Source organism: Protopterus annectens, chromosome 9.part0, assembly GCF_019279795.1.
Source record: "Protopterus annectens isolate FY-2018-M chromosome 9.part0, PAN1.0, whole genome shotgun sequence".
In the NCBI taxonomy this organism is placed as follows: domain Eukaryota; kingdom Metazoa; phylum Chordata; order Ceratodontiformes; family Protopteridae; genus Protopterus; species Protopterus annectens.
Genome location: NC_056743.1, coordinates 974,749,362 through 974,776,448, shown reverse-complemented (window position 1 = coordinate 974,776,448; position 27,087 = coordinate 974,749,362). Strand labels below are relative to the sequence as shown.

Here is a 27,087-nt window from a genome sequence, read left to right as displayed (position 1 = left end):
CCAGAGACTCCCCAAACTCTGGAATAGATTGCCCATACATGTCAAGGAGAGTGCCTCTTTGGCCCTCTTCAAAAGGAACCTTGACGATTGGATGGGAGAAAGGAAATTCACCCCAGGGATCACGTCAGTCACCCTGCTAGACAGGGGTCTAGGGAAGTAAATAGTGTGGGAAGAAATAGCCAGGGAATTGTTATGGCTAGGCTTGTATAGGCCCTAGGGCTGATAGCCTAGTACCAACCTATGAACCTATAAGACCACCTTTTTTAAAGTTACAGAATTTGTCTTCAGTACATACATGAGGTAGCAAGCATTACTTTACACTTTTCATTGTAAATTAACCTTAAAACTACACCATGTATGGCATAGGCTATTTACCTTTATACTTACTCATAGGATCATAGGAGGTTACTAGGCTATTGGCCTTGAGGCCCTTATAAGCTTAGTCAAGAGTTTAGCCCATGTTTAGACAAATCAGCACCTGATGCCCCTGTCCAGTGGGGACACGGGTGGAATCCCAGGGGTATATTTTCTGTTTCCTATCCAGGTTGCGCTTAAAAAGGGGTAAAGTGGTACTCTGCTTGATGTGGAGAGTGAGTCTGTTCCATAGATGGGGGTCTCTAGGACACAAATCTGTCCTGCCAACGAGTCTTGTTGATGTCATAAACCAGGTTGAGGCCAAGCATGTGGGTTACCTGAGTGGAGCTTGACTTGCGGATATACAGCAGTCCCATCAAGGTGGAGTCCGTGATCATCTTGTATGCCAGACAGAGGTCACCTCTGAAGAGTCGGTATGAAACTGAGTAGAAGGATAGGGCTTTTAGCCTATCTGTGTATGGTAGATGTTTGAGGCTCTGGATTCTCCTGGTGAGGAACCTCTGTGGTCTCTCCAGCTGCTGCATGTGCTTTGCGAGGTACATTATACTCAATAATGGGCCTTATAAAGGAAGAATACAGGGATGTTATGACCTCCTTGTCCCTGGATGAGATACCATTACATATGAGGTAAGCCATGTAGAAGGCTTTCCGTACAATGAAAGCAACATGGTGGTAAAAAGTCAGGTTGCTATCAACCTGAGTGCCCAAATCCCTCATGACTGATTGCGTGCTTAGGACATTATTAATGTGATAATTTGTGGGGATGTCACTCTCCCCAAAGGGGAAAATGATGCATATTTTGATATTCAGCTTGAGGCCATTTTTCTGGCACCAGTCATTTGTCTGAGTAAGACCCTCTTGGTGGATGTCGACATCACTAGGGGAACTGATGACAACACCCAGCTTGCAGTTGTCTGCAGACTTGGTCAGCTATAGCCCACTGGTTTTGGCCTGCACCTCAGAAAAGTATATCCCAAATAACAGAGGCCCCAAGACCAAACCCTGGGGTATGCTGCTTATTACGGGTCTACTGCTTGAGGTGGCTTCCCCTATTTTGACTATGTGGGTTCTATCAGTGAGCCGGTTTGCTACCCATCTGGTAAGCACATTTCAGTAAATTTAAAATCATGTTTAACTTTGTTACAGTCAATATATCTGTTTGGTTCCTTCAGTGGTCTACCAAATCTTGAGAATTTAACAGGACTAATTACATGAGACAACTGATCTTTCATCTTGAGTCAGTTTTTTCTTTGATATAGCTTTATTTGGAGACACAGCTTCAGGAGTCTCTTTCTGCAGCTATTGACTACCGCAGTTTTGACAATCTCTGTTTTGTTGTAAAAGGACTGGGTATAACAATTCTAATTTCTCAGCTTCCTGGAATTCCAACATTGACGTAATTGTTTTCTGCAGGTTCTTCTATACAGCTTATTTATATTCTTCAAAGGCTATGAAGGATCTTGATTTAAGACCTGTACCAATAAGTTCAGCTCAGGCTTAGATTTCCCCGTGGGTTTTTGAGTTCTTATTCTGCCTCCAACCATACCACTGAATTGTCCAGAATTTACAGAATGTCCATATTTGTGGCTATCATTTTTTTTGTCTACCTCTTGTAAAATGTCTGATTTTCTTCCAAATCATTGGGGATTACAGTCACTAAATAATGACAGACAGTTGTGTTTCAGACTTCATACATATCCTTCAGAAAATATATGCCAATGCAAAACCTGTTATTGCAGCAGCTTTCTTATTTGTAAGAACAATTGTTTAAAATCTGTTCTTATTTTTGGGCCTTTGCCCCTCCCTCACTTTTGGCTTTGTCCCTGATTCTTGTGGTAAGAGGTTGAAAGGTATTCCTCCAGCCTGTGAGTCTTCTAGTCATGTGCAGTTTGTATCATAGTAATATTTTTGTCTTTTGTTGGTTTCGTTCCAGCATTACCTCCACTTTATTTTGATTTTCAGGCCTCACTAATGCAACAGGAAGCAGATGATATGTTTTTCAGCCTTCTTAGCAGTCATGATAGCTATTGCTACACCTCTTTCTTATCAAATCCTTCACTTGTCTGGATAATTTTCTCCTCTTGCTCATTAGACTGAGGATAGTGTGGAGTGGATATTCCATACCCACATCTCTGTTCTTGTACAAATCTTTCAAATTTCTGACTTTTGTACTGTGAACTACTGTCAGAATGACATATCTTTAATGCAAAAATCACATTTGTACTTGTGTCTGTCAGTCTGATTATCTCAGGGAGCATGAAATAATAAGCCACAACTATTAAATAATTGGCTTCTCTTAGCTAGAACAGGTCAGATCCCAGACAAACCCATGCATGACTACTTACTGGATATGATGACATCTCTTCTTAAAGATTGCTGTTATGGTATCCAGTAAAGATGGCACAACTCCATGCTACTCATTCTCTCTGAGCTGACATTCTTATTTTTTAATCATCTTTATTGAATTATGACATATGACATAGGCAATCATACAATTATATAAAATAAAATAAACCATATTGATATATTATCAGTTACAAACATTATACATCACATATGATCTTCTGTACAGTCATTGTCAATCAAACATTACATAGCTCATTCCATTCTTGCCTTCTCTTAAACCTCATTTCTCCTCCAAAATATTATTCTGTATGTATTGTTCCCACAACTCCCATTTTTCTATGTAATTTACTCCTACTCCTCCCACTCTCTTTAAAGATCCCACTTCCAATTCTTTTCTCTCTCTTACTATAGTAACTCCTTCATATACGTCTGATTTGGACTTTGATTTCCATTTTCTATTAACTGCTTTTTTGGCAACCATCAGAATTAAACTTAGCAAGGCCTTACTATGTTTTAGACAATTCAGATCTTGAATCCCAGCTCAAAAAAAATTTTTTAGTTACACAACTTTGCTCACCCAGTATTTCATACAGAGTACTCTGCAGGGAATTTTTGAAGCCTGCCAAATCATTACACTACCAAAAAATATGTTTCATATTACTTCTTTCATCCCCATCATACCGCCAACATTTGCAATGTACCTGAAAAAACATTCACTGAAGTCTGCTTGGGATATAAAAATACTTATGCAGACACTTCCAATCAAAAATCTAAAATTCTAAATTTTCTAGTCTTTGTTGCATATTTGGGAGCCATACAGATATCCTGCCATTGTTTCTTTCTGAATTTCCTATCCAGTCTCTCTTTCCCAGCTTTTCTAACCTCTGCTGTTTGGTTCTTATGGATATCATGCAGTATTTTACAATACTAATTATCTCTTTTTTAGCAGCAGCAGCATCTGTTGTAGATTCAAATAAATACTCTATCAGTGCTGGCCTTTCACTTAAGATTCCCTTATCCTGCATCCAAAATCCCAGTCTCTCCTTTTTTTTTGAACTTCCCCCATTTCATAATCACCCCTTTCCACTTTGAATTATAACTTTTTGCTTATGCTATGTATAGGCACCATAACTGTGTAGCTCTAAAGTATCCCTCCCAATCAGATAATCTGAGTTGGCATCCCTAACTAAAATCTTCTATGGCTTGCTTTTTATTTGCAGTTTATTATACCAAAATGTGATTCAAGCATGCTGTCAAGCATTTGTTGTCTCAGCTGATTGGGAAGTATTACTTTGTCAGGCGTGAACATTATGCCTTGGACATAACTTCTTCCATATCTGAAAGAAAAATAAGGCTGAATTTCTTTCCTTACTAATGACTTTTCCTTAGGTTATCCTTTCATTGTAATGTCTTACAGTAGTTGCATTTCTAAGCCAAGGTCAGTACACTTCTGAAAAATCCAACAACAAACACCTCTACCTCCAATGGTGTACCGCAAAGACTCACTCCAGGAGTAAAATTTAAAATCAAAACTTTTATTAAAAACAAAACAAATAGCCTATTTTATTTGCTTATTTATTTGCAATGATAAGTTTTCATATATGTAGATTTGCTTTTCTTGTTGTTTTATGATTGGTCTATTTATGCGAAGTCCGAATGTGATTGGGTAGAATAGGTTGTTTAACTTTCCATTTCCTGCTGTTTTATGATTGGTTTATTTTTGCAAAGTCCAGATGTGATTGGGTAAAACAGGGCTGTTTTATGATTGGTTTCTTTTTGCCAGGTCCGAATGTGATTGGGTAGAACAGAGCTGTTTTATGATTGGTTTATTTTTTCAATGTCCAAAAGTGATTGGGTGGAACAAGTTACTTAAAGGAGTACGACACCCACAGACATAAAAAACATGTTTAAAACATCATGGCATGATGTTTCCTACACTTTAACAGCACTCTGGGATTATTTACAGGATTTTAAATATTTTTATATGTAATTCCAGACTCTGACCACCTGGAGGCTGGCATATTGACGTGGTTTGGATAAATCAGGTTGCCATCCAGTATCCCAGAAATCATTGTTTGGCTCAAAAATGTTACATCATGCAGGCCTCCGTTTGCCTAAAGTTCCTGTCATTTCATAGATGTTGCATGCGTACAAAGTACTGAGTAAAATAGAACAGTGTAAGAAACATTCCCTACTGCTGGATGACTACATAAAACAAAAATAGTGCAAATGCCACAGAACACACTCAAAGTGCTGTTTACTGCTGCCTTTTTTTCTAATTTAGTTTAAATGGCACTAATTTGTGAGGCAATGAATTCCAGTCCATTTACTTCTCCCCTCCCCCATAACACTTAGCTTCCCTAGCTGTCAAAGTCCTGAGGGTAATTTGACCCGGCAATCACATCCAGTAAGGTCTTGCACCAAGGAGCTAAAGAATAAAACATTTATACTGTTAACCAGTTTAGATCTTTATTAATTTAAGTGTTAAGGTATCACTTCATGCTTCCACCTCGTTAAAAATTGAGATTTACATGTGCAAAGTGTGTTGGTATGCAGTGTTTGCCTTCATATGTTTTTACTCCACTGGTTGGTTTGCAAAAAAAAACCTTTTGCAGTGTCCCTGGATTTGTCTTTGTACATACAAACCACATTGCTATATTTTCCCCTTCCTTTTTCTTGTGTCCAGAAGTCACTTATAACAAAGTAAATTTTGTATTGTTTTTTTTTTTAATAAAGGACATCAAGGTTAACTTACCTTGAATCAGATAATGGATGCCACTGCAAAGAATCACTGTTGAAATATTTGTGCATGGACAAAATCCCTTACTAAATCTATTTGCCAGCCTCCAGTTCAATTGGTGCTATGGCTTTAATATACTGGTGTGTTTGCTCATGCCTTCCAAATATCTCCACCATTACATACCACTTTTGCAGTGTAGTAACCACCTGACATGCCCATACACCTTTAGCCATCAATATGCAACTACTCCTGTTCATGTGAGTATGTGAATTCATTTTCAGACTTAAGGTGTGGAAGCTGCACTGAATAATTCTAGGTACTTGTTCAGGTTTCACATGGTGTTTGCTTAGAGCTACTCTCATGTTAAGCCACTATGAATATGTTGCACTGCCACCTCTGATACCAAGGTAATGTTTTAATCTTTCTATTCCCACACTGCACACTAGGAGTATCTGCTGCAAATACAACAGAGAAGTATGCAAGCGATACACCACCTAAGCATCATTCGCCGTGCAGAATGCACAAGTATGCATATCAAATTTCTGTGTTTCCAAACATCAGTGTTACTACACTACTACTGAATAAAATGAACAGCACTCAGGCTGGGGGAAGGATAAGGGAGCCATGACTTCACAGAATGGGTGGGTCTTATTATTTTTGTTAGAATCACATGACGGCTGTGGTGATGTCACTTTGGGGGAGGGAACTGATTAAAAAAAAAAGTACCTGCACTGCCTGGCCTCGATGATGTCAGTAATTGGGTGACTCCAGCAAGCTTTATTCAAACGTGAGAGAATCATTTTGTAAGTGAAACCATCACAGTATGAGAAGGTAGGCTTCTGTTACAGAAGTAAGGGGAATTAGAAAAATTGTAAATGCTTTATTGTTGTTGCTTTACAGAGGACAATGTAAATAGGGAGGAAAAGGGCCGTGAAGTTGAGGAATACATTAGAGAAACCTTTTGTACTCCTTTAACTTTGCATTTATTGCTGTTTTATGATTGGTTAATTTATGTACTGTTCAAAAATGATTGGGTGAACAGGGGATTTAATTCTGTATGTTATTTCCTTCAAGCAGTGTTGAAAAAGTCATGTGATAGGATAAAAGCACTCAGGTACAACTTGTTTTAATTTTGTTTTGTTTTTAATAAAAGTTTTATTTTTAAATTTTACTCCTGGACTGAGTCTTTGTGGTACACCATTGGAGGTAGAGGTATTTGTTGTTACATTTGTCACATTACTACACCTCGCTGTGCTCTCTCTTCTCTTTGGTTTTATTAGTTACTGCACTTCTGAAAAAAACATTTACTTCTTTCTTCTGTATTTGAACACTGCAGTGTACCTCAGTGAAACTGTAATTCTTCTAGAAATTGATGCTTATTTGGTAAATATACTCTCCTCAATGTTTACTTTCTGTGCATCACTTTTAAGTCATTTCTCTTTAGAGTAAGTTACATTCTCTGTAGTTTTGTAGGTGCCTTGTCCAAAGACTCTTGGAATATGTTTTGCATGTGTCTGTGGCACGTTTGAGAATCTTATTCTATAAAACAGATTCAGTCCGGCTTATGCTGCCAGACTGGGGAACATGCTGGCACGTCTGTGTTCAGCCATCGAATGCAACTTTCATTGAATGGCTATTCCCTGAATGTTAAACATTTAATATTACTTATACCAAGTAGGCATACCTCTGAAAATAAAATAATTGAATGGCTGTAGTTGGCCAACATAATGGAACAAAATGTACTACTTACTTACCGGTAACTTGACTATAAGCAAACCTGCCATTTCCTCAATTTAGTGCAATGTCGGAGTTGTATACATAATTAGCCAAGAGTATGGGGGGGGTGCAGCTGCTCTGTTATGTTGGTCAACTGTGGCCATTCAATGATTGTATTTTCGGAGCTATGCCTGTTTGGTAAAAGTAATGTTCGATGTTTAACATTCAGGGAATAGCCATTCAATGCAAGTTGCATTCGATGGCTGAACATAGACCCGATGCTGGCTCTATAAGACAGATTCAGCTGGCTTATGTTGCCAGATTGGAGAATGTTCTGACTCTTCTAGGGGCAGTATTAGTTTTGTGGCTACCTATTAACGCCGAAAAAAAAAGACTGAAAATGCAGGAGAAGAGTGATTATCGAACATTGTTCTTCTCCACTAAACTTGCTTTTTGCAAGAGGGCAAGCCCACCATATACCCCAAACTTATGTATATCAATTCTGGGATCAACATACTTCAGAGAAAAGGGAATATGCTAAGAAAGAGCTACCTCAGACTTGATATATACAAGTCTGGTTTTTTTTGGCCAGTCTCCGTATTTTGGGACTTGCTGAAGTGAGTCCTGATATTAGAAATGGTTACCTAGTTTTGTATGCCCAAGCTAGCTGTAAATTCCAGAAGAGCTCAGGGAGTAAGGAACAAAAGTCCAGTCAAGCTGGAACTGCTTAAAGAATGGGAAACAGAAACGAAGATGAGGCTCTTACAGATGACTAAGAGCATAGGTAGTGCAGCCCATCTGTATAAGACTGTGCTGAACATCACTACTGGGATGCTGTGCCAGTGATGATGTAAGCAATCATACAGTGTGAACTCCCTCCCCCATAGTGGGAGGTATATAAGTGGTGCTGTAAGCAATCCCTCCCTTCCACAGCATCAGTAATGACAGTCACCTTGACCAGTCAAGAAGTTAGGGCATGGTCCCGAAAAGAAATTTTGAATTTTGTTATATCTTTTGTAAAGTGTTAGCTACAGAACATGCCAAGTAGGTAGCTTCTCCTCTTTCTCCTGTTGACAGTTCTACTTGCATTTTCTCATATTTTCTGTAATAAAATTCTACCAATATTAACAGTTGATTGTTGAAATGAAGAAAGATCTCTTCTGAGATAATTCATTATTTGCATCTCTGTGTTGAGAATAAAAGGAAAATATATTCAGTCGTTTTGGTTTAATAAATGCACAGATCATAAAATCTAGGTGAAATGTAATGAAGTTGTTAATGGGACACACACACACACACACACACACACACACACACACACACACACACACACACACACACACACACACACACACACGCACACATTACATGTGAAAGTATGACAGTGCGATGAAGTGATAAAGTCCTGACTTCATCCCAGGTATCTGCTACTAATAAACTTTAAACGTGGATTATAACTTACCATGTATCCTGAAGTCTGTGATTGGAGCCACAGCCACACCACATTTCAACAAACCACTCGTTGCTGCCATCAGTTTAAGCATTAGATAGCCACCATATGCCTGAAAGACAGAACAATTTCACTGTCCCACCTTAATTCTGCTAAAAACACTTTGTGTTAGTGTCATTTTTTTTCATACAGATCAATAGACCAATTCCCATCTAGTGGATAGAATTGTGTGGTAGTTCCACTAGGGAAAAAAATGAAGAAATGTTTTGGGTAGAATAGGAAGTGTGGTACCAGGAATACAGTGTAGTTTCTGAGGGCAAAATAGAATCACAATGGACTGTCTTTTCTTAGTGAGTGCAGATATAAGGTTAATGATGTTTTCTACATCCTTGATTCTGGATACCTCTCACATCTGGCAGTTCTGAAGTTAATCAAACTTATGTATCAATGCCACATGAAGCCTTTCATGAATACCAAATAATAAAAAATACTGATCACATGAATTGTAAAGGGGAATGTTGCCTCTTTAACCCCCCCGGGGTATAAAGGCAATATTTTATTTTGGTTTAGCTCCAGGTTACACTTTCTCTGCGGTGAGTGTAGTGCTGACATGCATCTGATAAGCTTCACAATTGCCTCATTTCCTTCAGAGCTTAAGGATGCTATTCTTAGCATGCAGCTGGAGGGCTGCTATAAGGATTGTTATGCTGACCTGCAATTTGTATTGTATTTTTGGCATCTTTACATTTAGAGTGTTACAGAATAAATGCAGAGTAATAACCAATAATGGGCTCCAACATATTTAGGCACCTTCAAACTTTACTGATTAATTTGCATTATTCGTGGTCTTTTCCAGCTGGGAGAGACTTAAGATTCAGCAAGTTATGGTGATCAGATATCCAATCTATCCATAAAGACTTAAAAAGTTAAAAGTAAAAAGTCATAGACGTTCAGAAGCTAAATAGGTGAAACACTTGATGTCCTTAAGAGGCTGTTTGCATATATCCCATGGGCCTCTATTCTAGGAAGTTTAAAGTATTACACAGTGAAAACTCTAGCTTGGTTTGGTTATTCTTGTAGTTTTTACTAATTGGTTTGTCTGTGTGACTTTTTTTTTACTTTTATGGTTTTGTTTCTTAGCTGGGATATTTTTTGCAGACACCTTAATGGTTATGGACATCTAGCATATAGCTAAACAGTCCACTTATAATGTGCTGATGATAAGATGGCTAAAATGTGCATGTCCACAGCTAGTGGTGTTTGTCTTTGTTGGCCTGAATCTATCCATAATGATTTAAAAAGGAAAAAGGAAAAGTCATGGATATTTAGAAGCCATATAGTTGAAGAACACTTTGTCCTTCAGGGCCATTTGCTTGTATCTCGTAGACCTCTATTCCAACAGGTTTAAGGTATTACACAGTGAAAACTCTAGCTTGGCTAGATTTTTCTTGTTGTTTTTACTAATTGGCTTGTCTGTGTTACCTTTTTACTTTTTGGTTTTATGGGTTATAATGAGTGTGATGTATGCTAAAAAGATAGGGAAGGGTTCTAAATAAATGCAAACAGGAACTTTTAAAATCTGCATTTTTACACAGTGATCAAAATACCTATTTCTAGGTTTCACTAACTTATGAATTTGTTGAAGTGGAAAGCAGATCAAGAATTCTAGGCAGTGTAATCAAGACAAGTGTAAAAAATGTTGTATGAAAAGTTTTGTGTTTAATTCCAGTAAGGCTTTTAGATAAAATAGAAAATAAAACTGATTTGCAAACTGATCCAGTAGTCTTCTGTTGTATTGTTCCTTTGAAAGGAATTTTCCATTTTTAAACCCCCCTTGGTGTAGTTGCTTGTCTTGTCAGGTGGAGTGCCCATAGCTAAGCTCCCTCTTTTAAATTACTTTTCCTGGAACCTCCCCAAGCACGAACTACTGGTCTGTGGCACTGTTTAATTGAACTGGGCAACCTCAGGATTGGTATTGCTTTCAAAAGATACAGAAACTCTCTCTGTTTTAAATTACTTTTCCCTGGATCCACCCCAAACTCAAACTACTGGCCTGTGATGTACTTTAATTGGACCTGGCAACCTCAGGTTCGGTGTTATTTTCAAAAGGTACAGAAACTCACTCTTTTAAATGACTTTTCCCTGGATCTCCTCAGGCTCGAACTACTGGCCTGTGGAGTTCTTTAACTGAACTGGGCAACTACGGGATCAGTGTTATTTTCAAATGATGCAGAAACTCCCTCTTTTAAATTACTTTCCCTGGATCCCCCAAGTTCAAACTGCTGGCCTGCAGTGTTCTTTAATTGAACCAGGCAACCTTAGGATCTGTGTTTTTTTTTTCAAAAGATACAGAAGGTATGTTTTATCCTCTGGACAAAATTATTAATTGCTATCCCTTGTTTAATTCTATTTTTTTAATTAAAGCACTCCACCATGGATGTTAGCTCCCCCCATCTTGTGCTTCCTAATGGCAGTCTCCCTTTGTATGCTGTTGAACTATTTTAAAGCCATGCACATTTTTCTACTATTTCTAAACCCTTTTTCTTTTAAATTTTGGTCTTTCTAAATCCCACATACTCCTTGATAAAAGTGGTTTATTTTATTTCAATAAGAAAGGTATGGAAAACAAGTAAGTCCGAAGTACCTACTGCCTTTCCTGATTGTTTCTGTAGACTTGCACATCTGTGAAATCAGGGTCAGACCTTTTCATCATACTATTGGCTACCCACCATTTTCCTGGTCTATCAGTTCTCTCCCTCCCCCACAAGACCAATTACAGCTTAACTTAGCTTTCTTAGGCTACAGGAGCCATTTTTAAAATCCCCTTGGTGTAGCTGCTTGTCTTGTGAGGTGGAGTGTGCATAGCTAAGGTTATTTTTCATATTATTTGCTTCTTTTCATTTGAAAGATTTATTGATCATGCTTTACACCTTTGTATGGAGTAATGAAGCTAGACACATTATATTTTAAGAGAGAGAGTATTCACAGTACGTCTATGTGCTGTTGAAGCTATTTACCTGTGCTTACTAGAACATAGACTTGTTAGAGCTGTGTTGCTGGTGCAGAGCATTGCTATTGTTGGAATGTTATTTCTTTGCTGTTCAATTTATTAATGCATTTTTAAAAGAACTTGCCCAGATATTAGTGTGTACTTTTCCTCCGCTATTGGTTTAGAATGTATGTTATAACACTTGGCATATCTGTAGTGTAATTTGTATCACTATTCCTACATCCGTTTTAAAATCTTTGCAGCTCATCTTGCACTTCTCTACTTATAACAAGTTCAGTATTGTGCTGGCCATGTGCTTAGTTCTGTATATGTTATCTTCTATTTATACTCGCTGATATATTTGCAACTGCATTAGACTGTTGAAAGTGTTTGCTGCCAGAACTTTTCTCAGATGTTACATTATCACAAAGTGAAGCTTTAATTATCTGTGTTTAGATTACCTAATTATTGTTTTTTTTTCACTCCTCTGTTAGTACCTTCATATCTATTGCATTTTTTTCTTATTATTAACAGATGCAGTGTATTGTGTTAATATTACTTACTTTTCTTCCCAGCTCCCTCTTTTAAATTACTTTTCCCTAGATCTCCCCAATCTCAAACTACTGGCCTGTGGCACTCTATAATTAAACCGAGCAACCTCGGGATCTGTGTTATTTTCAAAAGATACAGAAAATATGTTTTATCCTCTGGACAACATTATTAATTGCTAGCCCTTGTTTAATTCTATTTTTAATTAAAGCAATCCACCATGGACATTAGCTGCCCCCCATCCTGTACTTCCTAGCAGCTGTCTCCCCTTGTATGCTAGTTAACTATTTGAAAGCCCTGCCCATTTTTCTACTATTACTAAACCCTTTCTCTTTTAAATTCTTGTCTTTCTAAATCCCACATACTCCTTGGTAAAAATGGTTTATTTTATTTCAATAAGAAAGGTATGCAAAACAAGTAAGTCCAAAGTACCTACTGCCTTTCCTGATTGTTTCTGTAGACTTGCACATCTGTGAAATTAGGGCCAGCCTCCTCCATTCATCCTTGCTTCACTTGAGCTCACTCCTCCTCTACCCTACCCCCATTCCCACACACCCCATCCTTCTTTACCTTTATACCTATCCTGGCTACTCCCACATACTAATTAGCCAACGTCCGTAAGATCACCACCCAATCAGTCAACCAGCACATTCTAAAGTACACTCCCCTCTCTTATTTCCCTATTAGTGCAGAAACCTACTAGTGCAAATAACAATCACATAGCTTTTACCATCCACCTTTCACTACAATCCTAATCATTTCTAAAGCAAAATGCAAACATCTGAAAAACTTTATCTAATTTTCATTCTTCTTCACTCACTCACTCCTCCTCACATTAACCAAACCCACCTCCCCTCATAACCTAAAACAGGTCTTAAACCATCCCATCAAACTAAAAACTACCACTCTTCCCACAACAACATACCAGAACTTTCTTCTTTTGAATGGCAGTGGAGTTTTACAGTGTCCAATTTAGAGTGTCCAATCCTGCCCAGCATGTCTTTGGGATGTGGAGGAAACCAGTAACAACATACCAGAACAAAGTTAGTTATTCTAACATCTCATTCTCACTATTCAATTTCAACCATGCACACACCATTAAACTCAAAGTTATCTCCATTGCTAACAACAAAATAAAACCTTTTTCTCTCAACCTTCCAAAATTCTATCTCAAAAGTTACTACCCAACCATCATATGTCACTCACTGCTACCTCAAAGTGATGATATTCATCCCAACCCTGGCCCTTCCCTCCTGTTATCTTCCAACATAAGACCCACCATAACCCCAAATACACCATGTTCCACTAGAAACCTATCTTTGGCAACAATAAATATATGTAATATTTGCATCAAGCTCACAGAATTTCATACCTGGCTAGAGCAATACTCCCCAGACATCATAGCCATGACCGAGATCTAGATCAAGCCACATATATCAGACATAGAAAGGGTCCCAACAGGTTACAATACACTACGAAAAGACAGGCTTCTAAAGAAGGTGGTGGGGCAGCACTAGTCTGTTGTAACTCATTAACTATTACACCTTTCCTAAAAACTATACCATCCTTTAACAATCTGGAAACAGTCATAGCAGTACTACAAATAAATGACAACAGATTTGCATCACTTCCATAGATATATTCCACCAAGGCAAAATATCTCCACCCTTGATGATTTCCTCTCCTGGACAACACAGAATCTTCTTCTTCTTTCCGCTTTTCATGGTTAGGGCTCACCACAGCGGATCATCTGTCTGCTCATGATTGGCAGTGGAGTTTTACAGTGTCGAGTTGTCAGCCTGGCGCCCAACCATCCACAGAAGGCACACACACTCATACCTAGGGCCAATTTAGTGTGTCCAATCCACCTACTGCATGTCTTTGGGATGTGGGAGGAAACCGGAGCACCTGGAGGAAACCCACGCAATCACAGGGAGGACATGCAGACTCCGCACAGAAGGCACCCCAGCCGAGAATTGAACTGGAGAACCTCTTGCTGTGAGGCGACAACGCTAACCGCTGCACCACCGTGGCCACCTTCCTGGACAACACAGAGTATATCCTCCAAAACTATAATACTTGGGGATACAAACATAAATTGGCAAAACCTAGACTTAATCTCTACAAATACATGCAACTTATTACATTTCCCATTAGAGTACAAAATAAACAACCTGAAGCAACCCTGGATCCTTGTATCATATCCCCACAAATTCACTAACTCAGGCTCCCTCCCCAATTCCCTGAGTGATCATTTCCTGCTTTCACGTACAGAACCCAAACCCAGGTACCAAAATCCCATATCTACAAAACGACCAGAAACCTCACTAAGTTCAACCCATCAAACATTTTAAAAGCTCATAACTGGAGCCCTCTACATTTCCTACTACTTGATGAAGCTGTTAAGTATTTTAACAAAATCTTTCTAGATACCCATAACTCTCTTGGCCCTACATAAACAAAAAGAATCAAAATTAGCCATGCTCCATGGTTAATTAAGCCTACAAAACTACTACTTTTAGGTAGGGATAGAGCCTGGAAGGTGTGGTACAGTAACAAGACACTGACAAATTAATCTAACTTTAAACAACTCAGGAACCAAGCCAAAAAACTAGTCATCAATGACAAAAAAATCTATTTCTCAAAATAACTATCCTTCCATAAAAGCAACCCTAAGAATTTTTGGAAATCTGTATCCTCTATCCTCAATCTGGCAACCACTCAAAATCCATCTCCATCCCCAAACATGACCCCGCAACATATAGTCCACACTTTCAACTCCCACTTTATTGATACCGTCCTTAAACTCATTCCTGAACCCCCTACAAACTCTAAATCCATACACCACCAATAATACAAACATCAGGAAAGCAACCATACAAACATCTTCAGATCATCCTGCATCCCATGAAACTACCACTAAAGCAACAACTGAAACCTATATTTTCTCCCTAAAACCTGTTCCCACCTCTCTAATTCTAAAATTTAAAAAAAAAACTGAAACCCTGTTCCCTATCCGCTGACAGCCTCCCCTCAGGATATGTGAAAAATTGCTGCTGATGCAATATCATACCTCACCACTATTCTAATAAACCAATCCATCTCTGAAGGAACCATCCCACAAATCTGGAAAAATTCCATTGTAACTCCACTCCATAAAGGTGGTAATACAAATGCCCTTTCTAACTATAGGCTGATCTCTATTCGTTTTCTCTCTCCAAAATATTAGAAAAGTGTATACATAGTCAACTAGTCAACCATCTCATTGACAACATCTCTTACCCCAACACAACATGGTTTTCACCCATTCTATAGCACCACCACTGTCTTCCTCTCCTTCCCAGACACCATAAACAAGGCTTTAGATGTAGGTCTAATAACTTCAGTATTCCTGTCGGACTTATCCAAGACATTTGACACAGTGGCACATACCAAAGTACTTCAACAACAATCAGAAATATGTTGCTCCCTACAGACACTGCCCTGGTTTGATAACTACTTACACAACAGACAACAATCAGTGAAATTGCAGAGCAAGCAATTTACCTATCTGCTAAATAAATTAGGAGTACCCCAAGGGTCCATCCTTGGACCCCTGCTGTTTAATATTTTCATAAACAGTTTACATCTAGTGTCCCCACAAACCACACTTGTCCAGTATGCAGATGACGCCACAATCATATAGTTTGAAAACTTTCAAGACCTCTTAAAAATAACCCAAAAAGCATTTGAATCCATAGAAACATGGCCTAATGATTCTCAATTACCTTTAAATGCCAAAAAAACTAAACTACTTATTTTCTCCACCAATCCAACCCCACAAGACTTTAAAATTTACTTCCAAGATAAAATGGAAACTCAGGTTTTTCATTCTGCAAAACTACTTGGTATAACAATTGACAATAAACTCTTCTATGCAACACATTCTTAATACTATAAAAATAACTCACTTTAAACTAGGTAAACTCTACAGGCATTAAATTACATGGATAGACTGACAAAAATGAAGCTGACCAAGTCTTTACTTCTCCCCCCCTTTTACGGTACTCCCATCATCACAAACTTTCACTCCTCCCTCTTTAATAAACAATAATGCTGCTGCTACAAAATTGCAATATTTGTCTGCAGCTTGCAACACCATACCCATCATTGTCAAGCTATCAAAATGTTTAATTGGTATGAATTCTCCCAATATCTCAGTTACACCCAACTAACAAGCTAGTATATAACTCAGAGAAATGCCCTGCTCTACGTCAACCATTCAACCCTATACTCCCTCTAGAAATCTATGGTCTACAAATAAACAATTTCTGATCATATCAAAAGTAAACAAAAGAGCAGGACAAAGCCTATACTCCTATTCCATAGCTAAATTATGGAATGCTCTACCAACATCTTTTACTTTGTTAGATTCCCTTAATGCTTTTAAATCCTCACTAAAAAGCTACTGTCTTAACCCCATATGTCCTTGCTCCCTTAATACCAGACCCCCATAATTTTCTCCTTATTACTCCTCTGTTCAAAGATATAAGCAATCACTAACCACCAATCTACCTACTTCTCCCTAACTCATTCCTAGGTTAAAAAAAACCACACACACAATATATATATATATATATATATATATATATATATATATATATATATATATATATATATATATATATATATATATATATATATATATATATATATACACACACACACACACACACACACACACACACACACACACACACACACACACTCAGTTTTTAGGCAAAGTACTTAAATTGAATTAAATATATATTTTTTTTCTGCAAGATGTCTTTACCTTCATCTTTATGCTAATTAGAAGATGCTACAGTATTTGTAAAAACATTTGCTATGATGTGATAACTGTTGTCTATATTTTTATGTAGTTTAAAGTATTTCCTTCTAAAATTGTATAACTACCTATCTTCTGTAATCTGATGTTGTTATTTTACACACTGTGGACCTTTTCTCCCTGGGCCTCCACTGAAAACGGTTTTCTGATCTAGTGGACTTTTCCAGTCAACAAATGTCAATAAATAAATATGAATAAATAAAGCAGGTGCTTGTGTATGAGTTTAACATGTAAAGATAGGGTGACCAGAGACCTAAGCATGCTTCAGAGCTCAGAAAGCAGGGCCGATATAAAGTACACAGCAAGTGCATGAGGCTTTTCTTGACTCTGTGGGAGTTCATAGAGTCAGGTTTGGTGACCACAGCCAAGGCATATTGGTCATTCAGGAGGTTGATGCTCTGGGCTCCATGTTGAAAATGTGTTTATGTAGTCACCCATTTCCATTTGAAGGTATGGATTGGTGAGCTGAGTTTAACTGAGAGATGAAATTTCTTGCAATGTTGATGTTCACTTTATTGAGGCTGAATGCCATCTTGCATTCATCTTGCATTGCAGGTGTTATTCTAAATTTTCTAAGCAAAATGTTTCATTTAGTAGGAGATCTTTTAAAGCTGTGTATACCAGTTAGAGGTCTTCTCTAAGAATGTGATATGATACAGAGAAGAGAGGGACTGACACAGTATTTGGCTGTCCAAGATAAGCTCTTTGTAAAGAAACTGTACCAGATGGCATATGAGAAGTATACAGAACAGGGTTTAGTATTCTATAAGTGGTCTTATAAAATCTGTATGCAGGGGCACAATTACCCCTCTTGGCATAAATGTTGACCCCAAGGGGATCAGATGAGCAACTCTCCATATGCTTTGTGGACAGTAGTGGCTATACGGATATCAAATGAAATGTCATTTTCAACAAGAACTCTAAAATCTTTTACTAGTTGTTGCCCATTAATAGTATATAAAGAGTATTTAAAGGTGGCAGTATATATTCTTAAGTACCACAGATAGCTGCCCCATTGTCTTTTGTGAAATGTCAGAATGTTACATTTTTGATAATGAAGACAAGGTAATTTATACTGCACAATTTGTGTAATATTAAGTGCTATTTGGAGGGATGTGGTATCAGTGGGATTAAGTACAGAGCAACAGAGCAACTAAGTTTGCAGTCATCTACATACTTGGGGGGTCTGAAAATTGACTCTGTTTTAACTATTAAGAACAGATTCCAAAATGGAGTGGCTTCAGAACAGAGCTTTGAGGGACACCACTTTTTATAGAGGATGGCAAAAAATAGGAGAGCTTCTGTTCTTATGTATTGTAATCAACCATGTACCCAGTCGTAGATAAGTTATTATGACTCTGTTTCCATTAGATCCATGGGTTTAATTGTGATTCCACTGTGGTATGTAGTGCGAAACACTTTAGACAGATTGAGTTAAGCTACAAGGACAGATAAACTTTCATCTAGGATGGTGGTCATCCTCTTGAAGAAATTTCTGAGGTTGACAAAATCTATGTGTGGCAAAATGTATTAGGTTAGGTATGGAAAAGGAAGGTTTATGGTCCCAGGATAGAGCCTTGATGGACTTCATGGGTGACAAGGGAGGGTGAGGATAGAAGTCCTCCTATTTTTACTTGTATATGATTGTGCAGCCAATTGCCAATTCATTTACATTTAAATTTTGAATTTATATATCATTCTGTCATGGGACATAGTGTTAATGATTTGGGCTGATCAAGGCATGCTACATGGACAGATAATACAACATTCATGGTGGTGATCGCACTGTTGAAGAAATTTATGAGGAGTTAATAATATCACTAGTGACCCTATGAGGTTAAGTATACAAGCTCTACATTTGACAACTCTGTACTTATGATACCTCATGGAGAAGGAGGCTTCCTGTGCCTGCCTGAGTAAGTTCTTTGAGAGTTTTCAGCATTACCTTGTATGTCTTAAGTCCTGTGGAAGGACTCTCCCCCCATGGATGGGATCTATGAGATATCAGGGAAGTAGCCAGTTTTAATGCTTTGTTGAGAATGTGCATAAGGGGGTATATTAAGCTAGTTTTGATTACACAAAATAGACATCATGGTATCTTATTTGGTTCCAAGGAATTGGTATTTCTGAGTGTATTGAGAGTAGGGATGACCATTTCAGATGTAATTCTGCGTGGGATTTTCTTGGAGGGAGGAGGAGTGAATGGTGTCCCCTTTATGGCCTGACATTGTCTCCAAATTGCTAAGTTAGTGTGATGGCTTTAACAGTTTGAGCTGTTATGGCAATATTGTTTTGTTCTAGCAATCTACATTCTTGTTTGTTTCCCCTTCATATTTTAGATTGGACAAAGCTCTGATGACCGTGATCATCTGTTTATAATGAATGGTAAGTCTGTAAAACTAGTGAGGAAGTGCAATATACTTTTATATTATGTGTGAGGGTTTTGACAAAATGATTTTCAATTACTTGTAAGTGTAGACAGTTGAACATTTAATTTCCTAAAACTGTCTTAGGAAGGTTCCTAACTAAAAAACAGAACATAGCTAAAAGGTGTCAGCACTGTGGTCGAAAAGAGAAACTACCGAAGAGTTGTGTACAGAGATATTGATACCAGCAGTAGTGACCTTAATCACACAGTGTGCCATAGAAATAGTTTGTACATTAGGCCACTGTGAAAGAGAATGTCTTGCACAGCACTGTCACTTAAGGTGCAATATAAACCATTTGCCATGTTTCATTTATGCATATGAACAAGATTCAGATAGTACACCAATCTGAAATAAGAAGAAAATGATGAGCCCTTTTAAGTTAGACAGGTAATGCTTCTTGCAGCAGAGTATAACATGAATCCAACGATTACTGTACCAGTTAAAAAACATTGCATTTTATGCACATAAAATGCAGCTTAAGTAAGCACAATTGATTGTTAGTATTAAACTGTAACCTGATGAATTTCTGTGATTTTTAATCTTGATTTGTATTACTTGCTTGTTGAAAAACTGTTCTGAGTGAAGAATGGTGCACCTCAGTTAATGATATGTACTTAGCCTAATGGTAGCTTGGTAAAATGGGGTTATATATGCATTATGTATGGTATGCATGCACTAGACATGCATATAGTACATATAAATATCATATATACAACAAGCATGTGTATACACATACATGGGTCATGCACCATGCATGAAAACTTAAGTATTAAACAAGCATTGATGCACACGTAATCTCTTTCTCTCTCTCTCTCACACACACACACACACACACACACACACACACACACACACACACACACACACACACACACACACACACACACACACACACACACACACACACACACACACACACACACACACACACACACACACACACACACATACACACAGAAGGCACATGCCCCACATGCTGAGTTATCCCATATGTAACAACAATAGCACATGCACTGCAGCAGGCATGCTGCATACATAAGTGTGTACACACACACACGCACACACACACACACACACACACACACACACACACACACACACACACACACACACACACACACACTCATACTATTGTTGCAGGATGCATTACAGCCTTTATGCTTATATTACCACCATGTGGCAGACACACATACACACATGCAGTCTCCATATACACTTGATGCTCTGTTAAGCTACTCTCCTTAACAAGAGCTGCCTCACCTTTCCATAGACACCTATTCTCCTTCGATCAACATACGGCTGCTGCATAAGCCACCTGCAACCAAACAGGTCTCTACTTTAACGATCAAGTAGCTCATTTACATTCTACAGCTAGTGCTGTGATGAGGCTGTACACAGCCTTACAGAAACCATAAACCTGCTGTCACCTTTGCAGAGTCTCTACCCAGACTTCTTTTATAAAGCTGTTCCTCTTACTGCTGTTTACATCCCCTCACTATTACACTGTAAACACTGCATCTACATTTAGGACAGTCAACAAGTTTTCTGCTGTAAGAAATGAGCATTTAACCTAGTATCACATTATCTGTCACTGTAATCTTCTTCAAGTTCAGTATGTAATCAAGGACTGTTCTAACATTTGTATCCCCTTGCAATTCATACTCCTGTTCTGGACACCACAGAGATCCCCTCCATATTTACAATCACCTGTCATCTTTGACAAATTTCTCTCAACAAAGATTGACCTTGATTTTCTAAGATGAAATTTTAAGGTAGCAAAATCTGGCTTATATGGAAGTGAGCAGAAAAAACATTTCCAAATTTTATTTCTTGTAGCAACTACAGCTTGCTTTATATAGCATGAATGACCTTTTTATTTTAGACAATCCATGTCTTCAAATGTCTGTGGACTTCAGCAATAATGTATTCTATTAGCTGACATGGTAGTTCAGAATAGAATAGTAGCTGTTTATAAAAAGTCTTCAAAGCTACTGCTCTGTTACTGTTATGCAGTTGAATTTCATTTCCCTTACTGTGGACATTTTTACTGCAACTGCTTTATTAATGTTGCATTTCTCACACTATGAATTTGTTTGGGCACATAAACTAGTATTTCTTTTCATTTGTATTTGCCATGTGGCCCAGGTTGTGACTGAAGGTCTTGTACCGCCACTCACATGGTTAATTAATAAATAAGCGTAGCTGACTTTAGGCACCAGCGAACCCTGCGGTCGCTGGGGGCCCCCAACAACAGCAAGTTATCTTATCCTGATATTGTGTTACATGTCTGTCTAACCAACAAAAGCTAGTACAGCATTCTTGTATACTTAATAAACCACATGGATAATAACTCTTATTTATACCTCCTTTAAAATTCAAAGATATTTCTGGTTGTATTAACAGTGTTTTGTCAATTAACAGGCATCAGAATTCTAGTAAATATTTTACCACTGACATACTTCCCATGGCTTAGTTAAATCCTACTGTTCGACATTTTCTCCACTTGATATACCCGTGGCTGCAGGGGTCCCCCCTTAATCATCTTTGACTGTGTGAGGGCCCCACAAAAGCTGCTGCAGGTTGGGAAAAATGAGGAAGAAAAATGTATTAATTTACTAATTATGCTCTTTAACCTGAACAGGGCTGTGATATGACCCTGTTAGGATGAAGTTGATAATGAACATGAGCAAGGTAAGCGCTAGAGAGATCAGCAGCCCATAGTATAACTCTCAATTCCTTTGCTTAAGAATTCAGTGCAATCCCAAAAATAATAGAATAAAGGTGCAGAATCAGGACTACAGTTTATATATTACTCTAATGCACTTAAAAAGTTAGTAGAATAACACCTTTTGCATCAACACATATTTTTGGACAGTAAGTATAAAATTCAGATGTCCAGACTGATTGACTGTTTGTAATCCTGAATGATTTACCAGCAAATCAAAGTTTTTGTGAAGGAGAAAGCAAATGTATGAACAAAATCAGGGAAGGTCTGTGAAATCAGAGACAGTGACACGTATGCATTACTGTGCAATGAGGTAAACAAGTGACTTATCCCTGCTGCTATTTGACGACTGCTAAACAGCAGTCACTGATCTCGTGTGGCAGTACCAGTGTTGCATAATATATTGCTATTTGCTGAAATAACTACAAAATTAGGACTGCTATGGCTTATGCTTGTGTGTGTGTAAAAAATATCACTGCTTTTTGTATGTGCATGCACCCAGTAATGCCAGGACACAGACATTATTTTCTGGGTATCAGTAAAAAATGTACTTAACAAGTAATTATATTTCAAAAGTAAGACATAAGATATATCACAGAACATTCAGAAACTTAGATCATTTTGGAGTCTGATGGCCCTCACTCAACGGACTGTATAAATGGATACTGGGGGCTCCCTTAATCATCCTTGACTCTGTGGCGACCCCCATAAAAGCTATATGAGGACAAAAAAAATTATCAATTTTCTGATTGAGCTGTTTAACCTGAACAATGCTGAGATATGACCCTTTTAGGATAAAGCTAATAATAGCCTCTGCTTTCAACCACACCCATTCTAAAATCAGCCCTGCTCATATGTGTGCGTACAGAAAGCTGCTGGGGATCTGGGGATTGTGTGGTTATTACAACTTTAATTTTCAGCACAGTCAAACCTTAGAGGTTTGCACATGTGTTTGAGCTGAGGACAGTGTGGTCATTGTTTATTTACTTTTGTCACAGACCTCAGAAGTGTAAAAAGAAGGTTACTATAGCTTGTGTAGGGGTGGTGTACTATCTAAGAGCAACAAATTAGAATATATTACTGAAATCATTCTCACAATCACACATCAGGCACATATACATGGGGCTGACTCTGAGGGTTACGGGTGAGGAAGCATGCTATGTATACATATATCAGCAGTCACTTGAAATATATGGCTAAGGCAATTTAAACCTCTACTTTCATCCTAGTCTAACACCAGAGAGATGTATAAGCAATGACTGTCTTTTGTGAGGGGTTAGGAAAGGAGGCAGTATTCCCAGATAATACCTATATATTTCCACAACTGGCTTGTTAGTTTATTGTGAGCTACTATTTTGTCAGCTTTAAAGATTAAGCCTTGGGCACAACTTATGTCTTCCTTGAAAGAAAAATTAAGACTGCAATTCTTTTCTTTTTCATGATTTTTGTTTAGGCCACCATTGGAGTAAAATGCTGAGAAAATGCTCTAAAAGCATCCTGGTGCACATGTATAACCCCTATGGCTTTGGGGGGCACCAGCTTAATTGAGTTATTTACTAAATGGTTATTACTGTGCTGTCTTGGTCAGGAAATGAGTGCTGAAAGGATGGAAAGAAAACTAAATCTGAACAGCAACAGTGAATTTCTTTCCTTAATAATAATTTCTGTTCAAGCCATTACTGGATGAAAACATTGTGTAAAAAGAAAAAAAAACTTTAAAATGCACTTCAGAGCATATAGAAAGTGATGCCTTCTTGAAAAAGCTGAGAATAAGGCAAAATGAGAGAAAAGGAAGAAAAAAGTAATGTGCATGGTATGGAGAGCCAAAAATGGGGTGGGGGATCAGACGGCAGGACTGGGGTATGCACAGGGGGGGGGGTGTTGAAACTGTAGGCCTAGTAATCATTTCACGTAAATCCAGACCTGTACATATAGTTGTTGTAATGTATCATTGTTGCAACTAAATGCCACTAACTGTAGGTTCATAGGTGTGTTCTAAGCTAATGGCCCTGGAGCCTTTACAAGCCTAGCCCATAGGATTACCCTGGCATCGTGCCACCCGACCTTAGTTCCCAGTGCCTCTGTCAAGTAAAGCCACTGGAGTGATCCCCGGGGTGAATTTTCTATTTCCCATCCACTCATCAAGATTTCTCTTGAAGAGGGCCAGTGAAGTGCTCTGCTTGACATGTATGGGAAGTCTATTCCATAGCATGGGCAATCTCTGGGTTATGAACCTGTCCCTCCAGCATGTTCTGTTGATTGTGGAATGAGGTTGAGGTCTCTGCAGCATGTGGTGCAGAGGGATAAGTATCCTTTTGTTAGACAGGTCAACAAAGTGTGATATATAGGCCTGTTATAATGTAACAGTTTGTAGCTAAGGTCTGTCAGTGGTAACTACTCCTAAAAGTTTGCAACACAAACTAAAATGTTTGGCATAGCAGGTGTGGCATTGACAGGATGATACCTATACTGGAAGTGCCTAGGGGGCCCCCAACTTGACATCTGCTGGGGGGGGGGCAAAAATGCTATCACCGGCCCTGTAAATAAGTAACTAAATAAATAAAACAAACAAGGCAAAGGAGTAAAGGAGGGACCTGCGAGAATGTGTTGTAGTTTTCAAGGACGCACAATCTACACAGGGCCTTTGATATTGAATACCTCCTGCAGAGGTGGAAAGAGATAATACATTGATAAGGCTTATTTGTATAATGACAGAAAAATGAGAAGTTGTTGGGGACTTGAAATACACCAGATGTTGATAATCTGTCTGTATTTGGACTACTTGACTGTAGCAGCACTAAGGTTGGGATCATATTTGATGCCCTGCAGGTGGTAGTCCAGAATCGTATAGCATTAGAACCTACCTGAGAAAGAATAATTTGAGACCTGGTCTTGTCTTATGGTAAGGAAGAGAGGATCTTAGATCTGCAACTGGACAGCCATTTGAAAGTAACTGATCATCAAACAGTGTGATTCACTATCAGCTAGAGAAGTGCACCAGACAAAAGTGAGGGTTCTGGGATTCCAGAAAGCAGACTTTGGAAAAATTCATCAGTGGTTTAAATTTGCCCTAGCAAAAGGGCATCATGGTGGTGGTGGGGTGAGCAGGAGCAGTACAGCACATCAGAGTGGCCACTATAGAACCTCAAGCCTTTGTATGAAATCCAAAGAAAGGGGGAAAGGACAGTGATCTCAGCAAGGAGGTATGTTGTAGGGAAGTCCATGTAACATTAATACAGAAGGAGAAAGTCAGAGAAAAATACCAAATAAAGCAGAAATAATCAGGAAATGTAGTCAGAAAAGCAAAGGCCCAAATTGCTGATGAAAAGATTGGTCAAGACTGAAGTAAAACATTTTATATATTCATAAGGAAACAAAGAAAGACAAAGGAATTGATATTTATTTAGTAAGGATACAGAGCTGGCAAAATATAATAATGAAAAAGCAAAGAGAATGACTGCTAAATCAACTAGTTCTGCTTAGTATTTAAGGGGGAAAAAAGAGAAAGAATGTCCATTAAATACATTTAATAGATGTGCCCTGCATAAAAGGGCTGACTCAGAACCTTCATATATGAAACAGCCCTTTAAAACTCTGAAAACCAAAGGTGCTCAAGGCAAAGGAGCCTTATGGTATTCCCCCAGAATTCTTACAGAAGGGAGAAGAGTTAGTGATACCAATAACTGCACTCTTAACAAATCATAGAAGGAAGAGAGGGTTCCTGAAGATTTTAAGGCAGATGTAATTCCCCTTAGAAGAACAGGAGCAAGATTGAGGCTGGAAATCATCAACCTGCCAGCTTCACCTCAGAAATAACAAAGATCATGGAATCAGTTCTAAAGGCCAGGTGCTGTTTGGGGCACAGAACCCAAAACAATATGGCTTCATAATAGGAAGGTCATGACCTTCAAATATTTTGGAGTTATTTGACTGTGTTGCCAAAATAAATAAATAAGTAAATAAATATATATTTATTTATGTGTCTGCCTGCCTGCCTGTCTTTATTAACCAAGCATGTCCAAATGGGAAAATGCCCATTTCAGTTGAGGCTCATAGACAGAGAATTTCTACAATTAAATTATATGCAATATATAAGGAAGCAATCATTTTATATACATCATTTGCAAATAAGTAAATAGAGATTTACATATGTTTTGCAAAATACTAACATAAAGTAAAATGAAATACTAAGAGAAAAGTTTATACTATAAAACCTTGAAAGTAATAGATAGTTGCAGAAATGAAAGTATTACTGGAGTACTATATTAGATGGATAGTCAGATGAATAACTACAAACCACACAAAGCAGTACAGACTAGTTAAACCAAAAACTAGTCAGCGATGCAAAACAGACTCCTTTGAAAGCGCTCACTAATAAACGGACTGTTTTGCATCGCTAGCTAGTTTTTGGTTTAACCAGATGAGAATAACTAGCATTAGTTAGGGATAGTGCTGAAGTTATGTATTCAAAAAGAGTTAGTTGAACAGGCATATAGACAGTGGCATGATTAGTCAGTGCATGAGAGAAATGAAAGGGTGAAAAGTATCAGTGTGGTTAGTAAAACATACAGATGGAGGCAGATATACTAAAGCATATCAGATTAATCAGATTAGAAAAGGGGAGTGGGTGTAGCCTACTAAGAGTTAAGCAAGATGGCGGACACAATCCCACATAATAGGTTAGTGAACAAATTCGGAGGATCTGGATTGAGTCCTTGGACTATAGGGCAAGTAAAACATGAGCTAGGTGGTAAGGCACAGATGGGCATACAGTGCTGTCTCTTTGGATGACAGCATCAGAATCAAATCAAATTAGCCTTAAGTACATTAATCAAAGCACTTTACAGATGCAAATGACATTTAAATATTACAAACTCAACAAAGTTAAAAATAAGCAACCA

The 27,087-nt window shown here is 38.1% G+C and overlaps 1 protein-coding gene across 2 annotated transcripts in view; it reads right to left on the bottom strand.

Annotated features, from left to right (window-relative positions):
* LOC122811703 (inactive dipeptidyl peptidase 10-like) overlaps positions 1 to 27,087 on the bottom strand; it is a 656,601-nt gene that overhangs the window by 75,860 nt on the left and 553,654 nt on the right. For both annotated transcript variants that reach the window (XM_044083720.1, XM_044083719.1), the window contains exons 21-22: positions 20,722 to 20,776; positions 8,640 to 8,739 (exon numbers count right to left, since the gene is read on the bottom strand). In XM_044083720.1, coding sequence (XP_043939655.1) covers positions 8,640 to 8,739; positions 20,722 to 20,776 — 155 coding nt within the window. The remainder of the gene's footprint in view (positions 1 to 8,639; positions 8,740 to 20,721; positions 20,777 to 27,087) is intronic.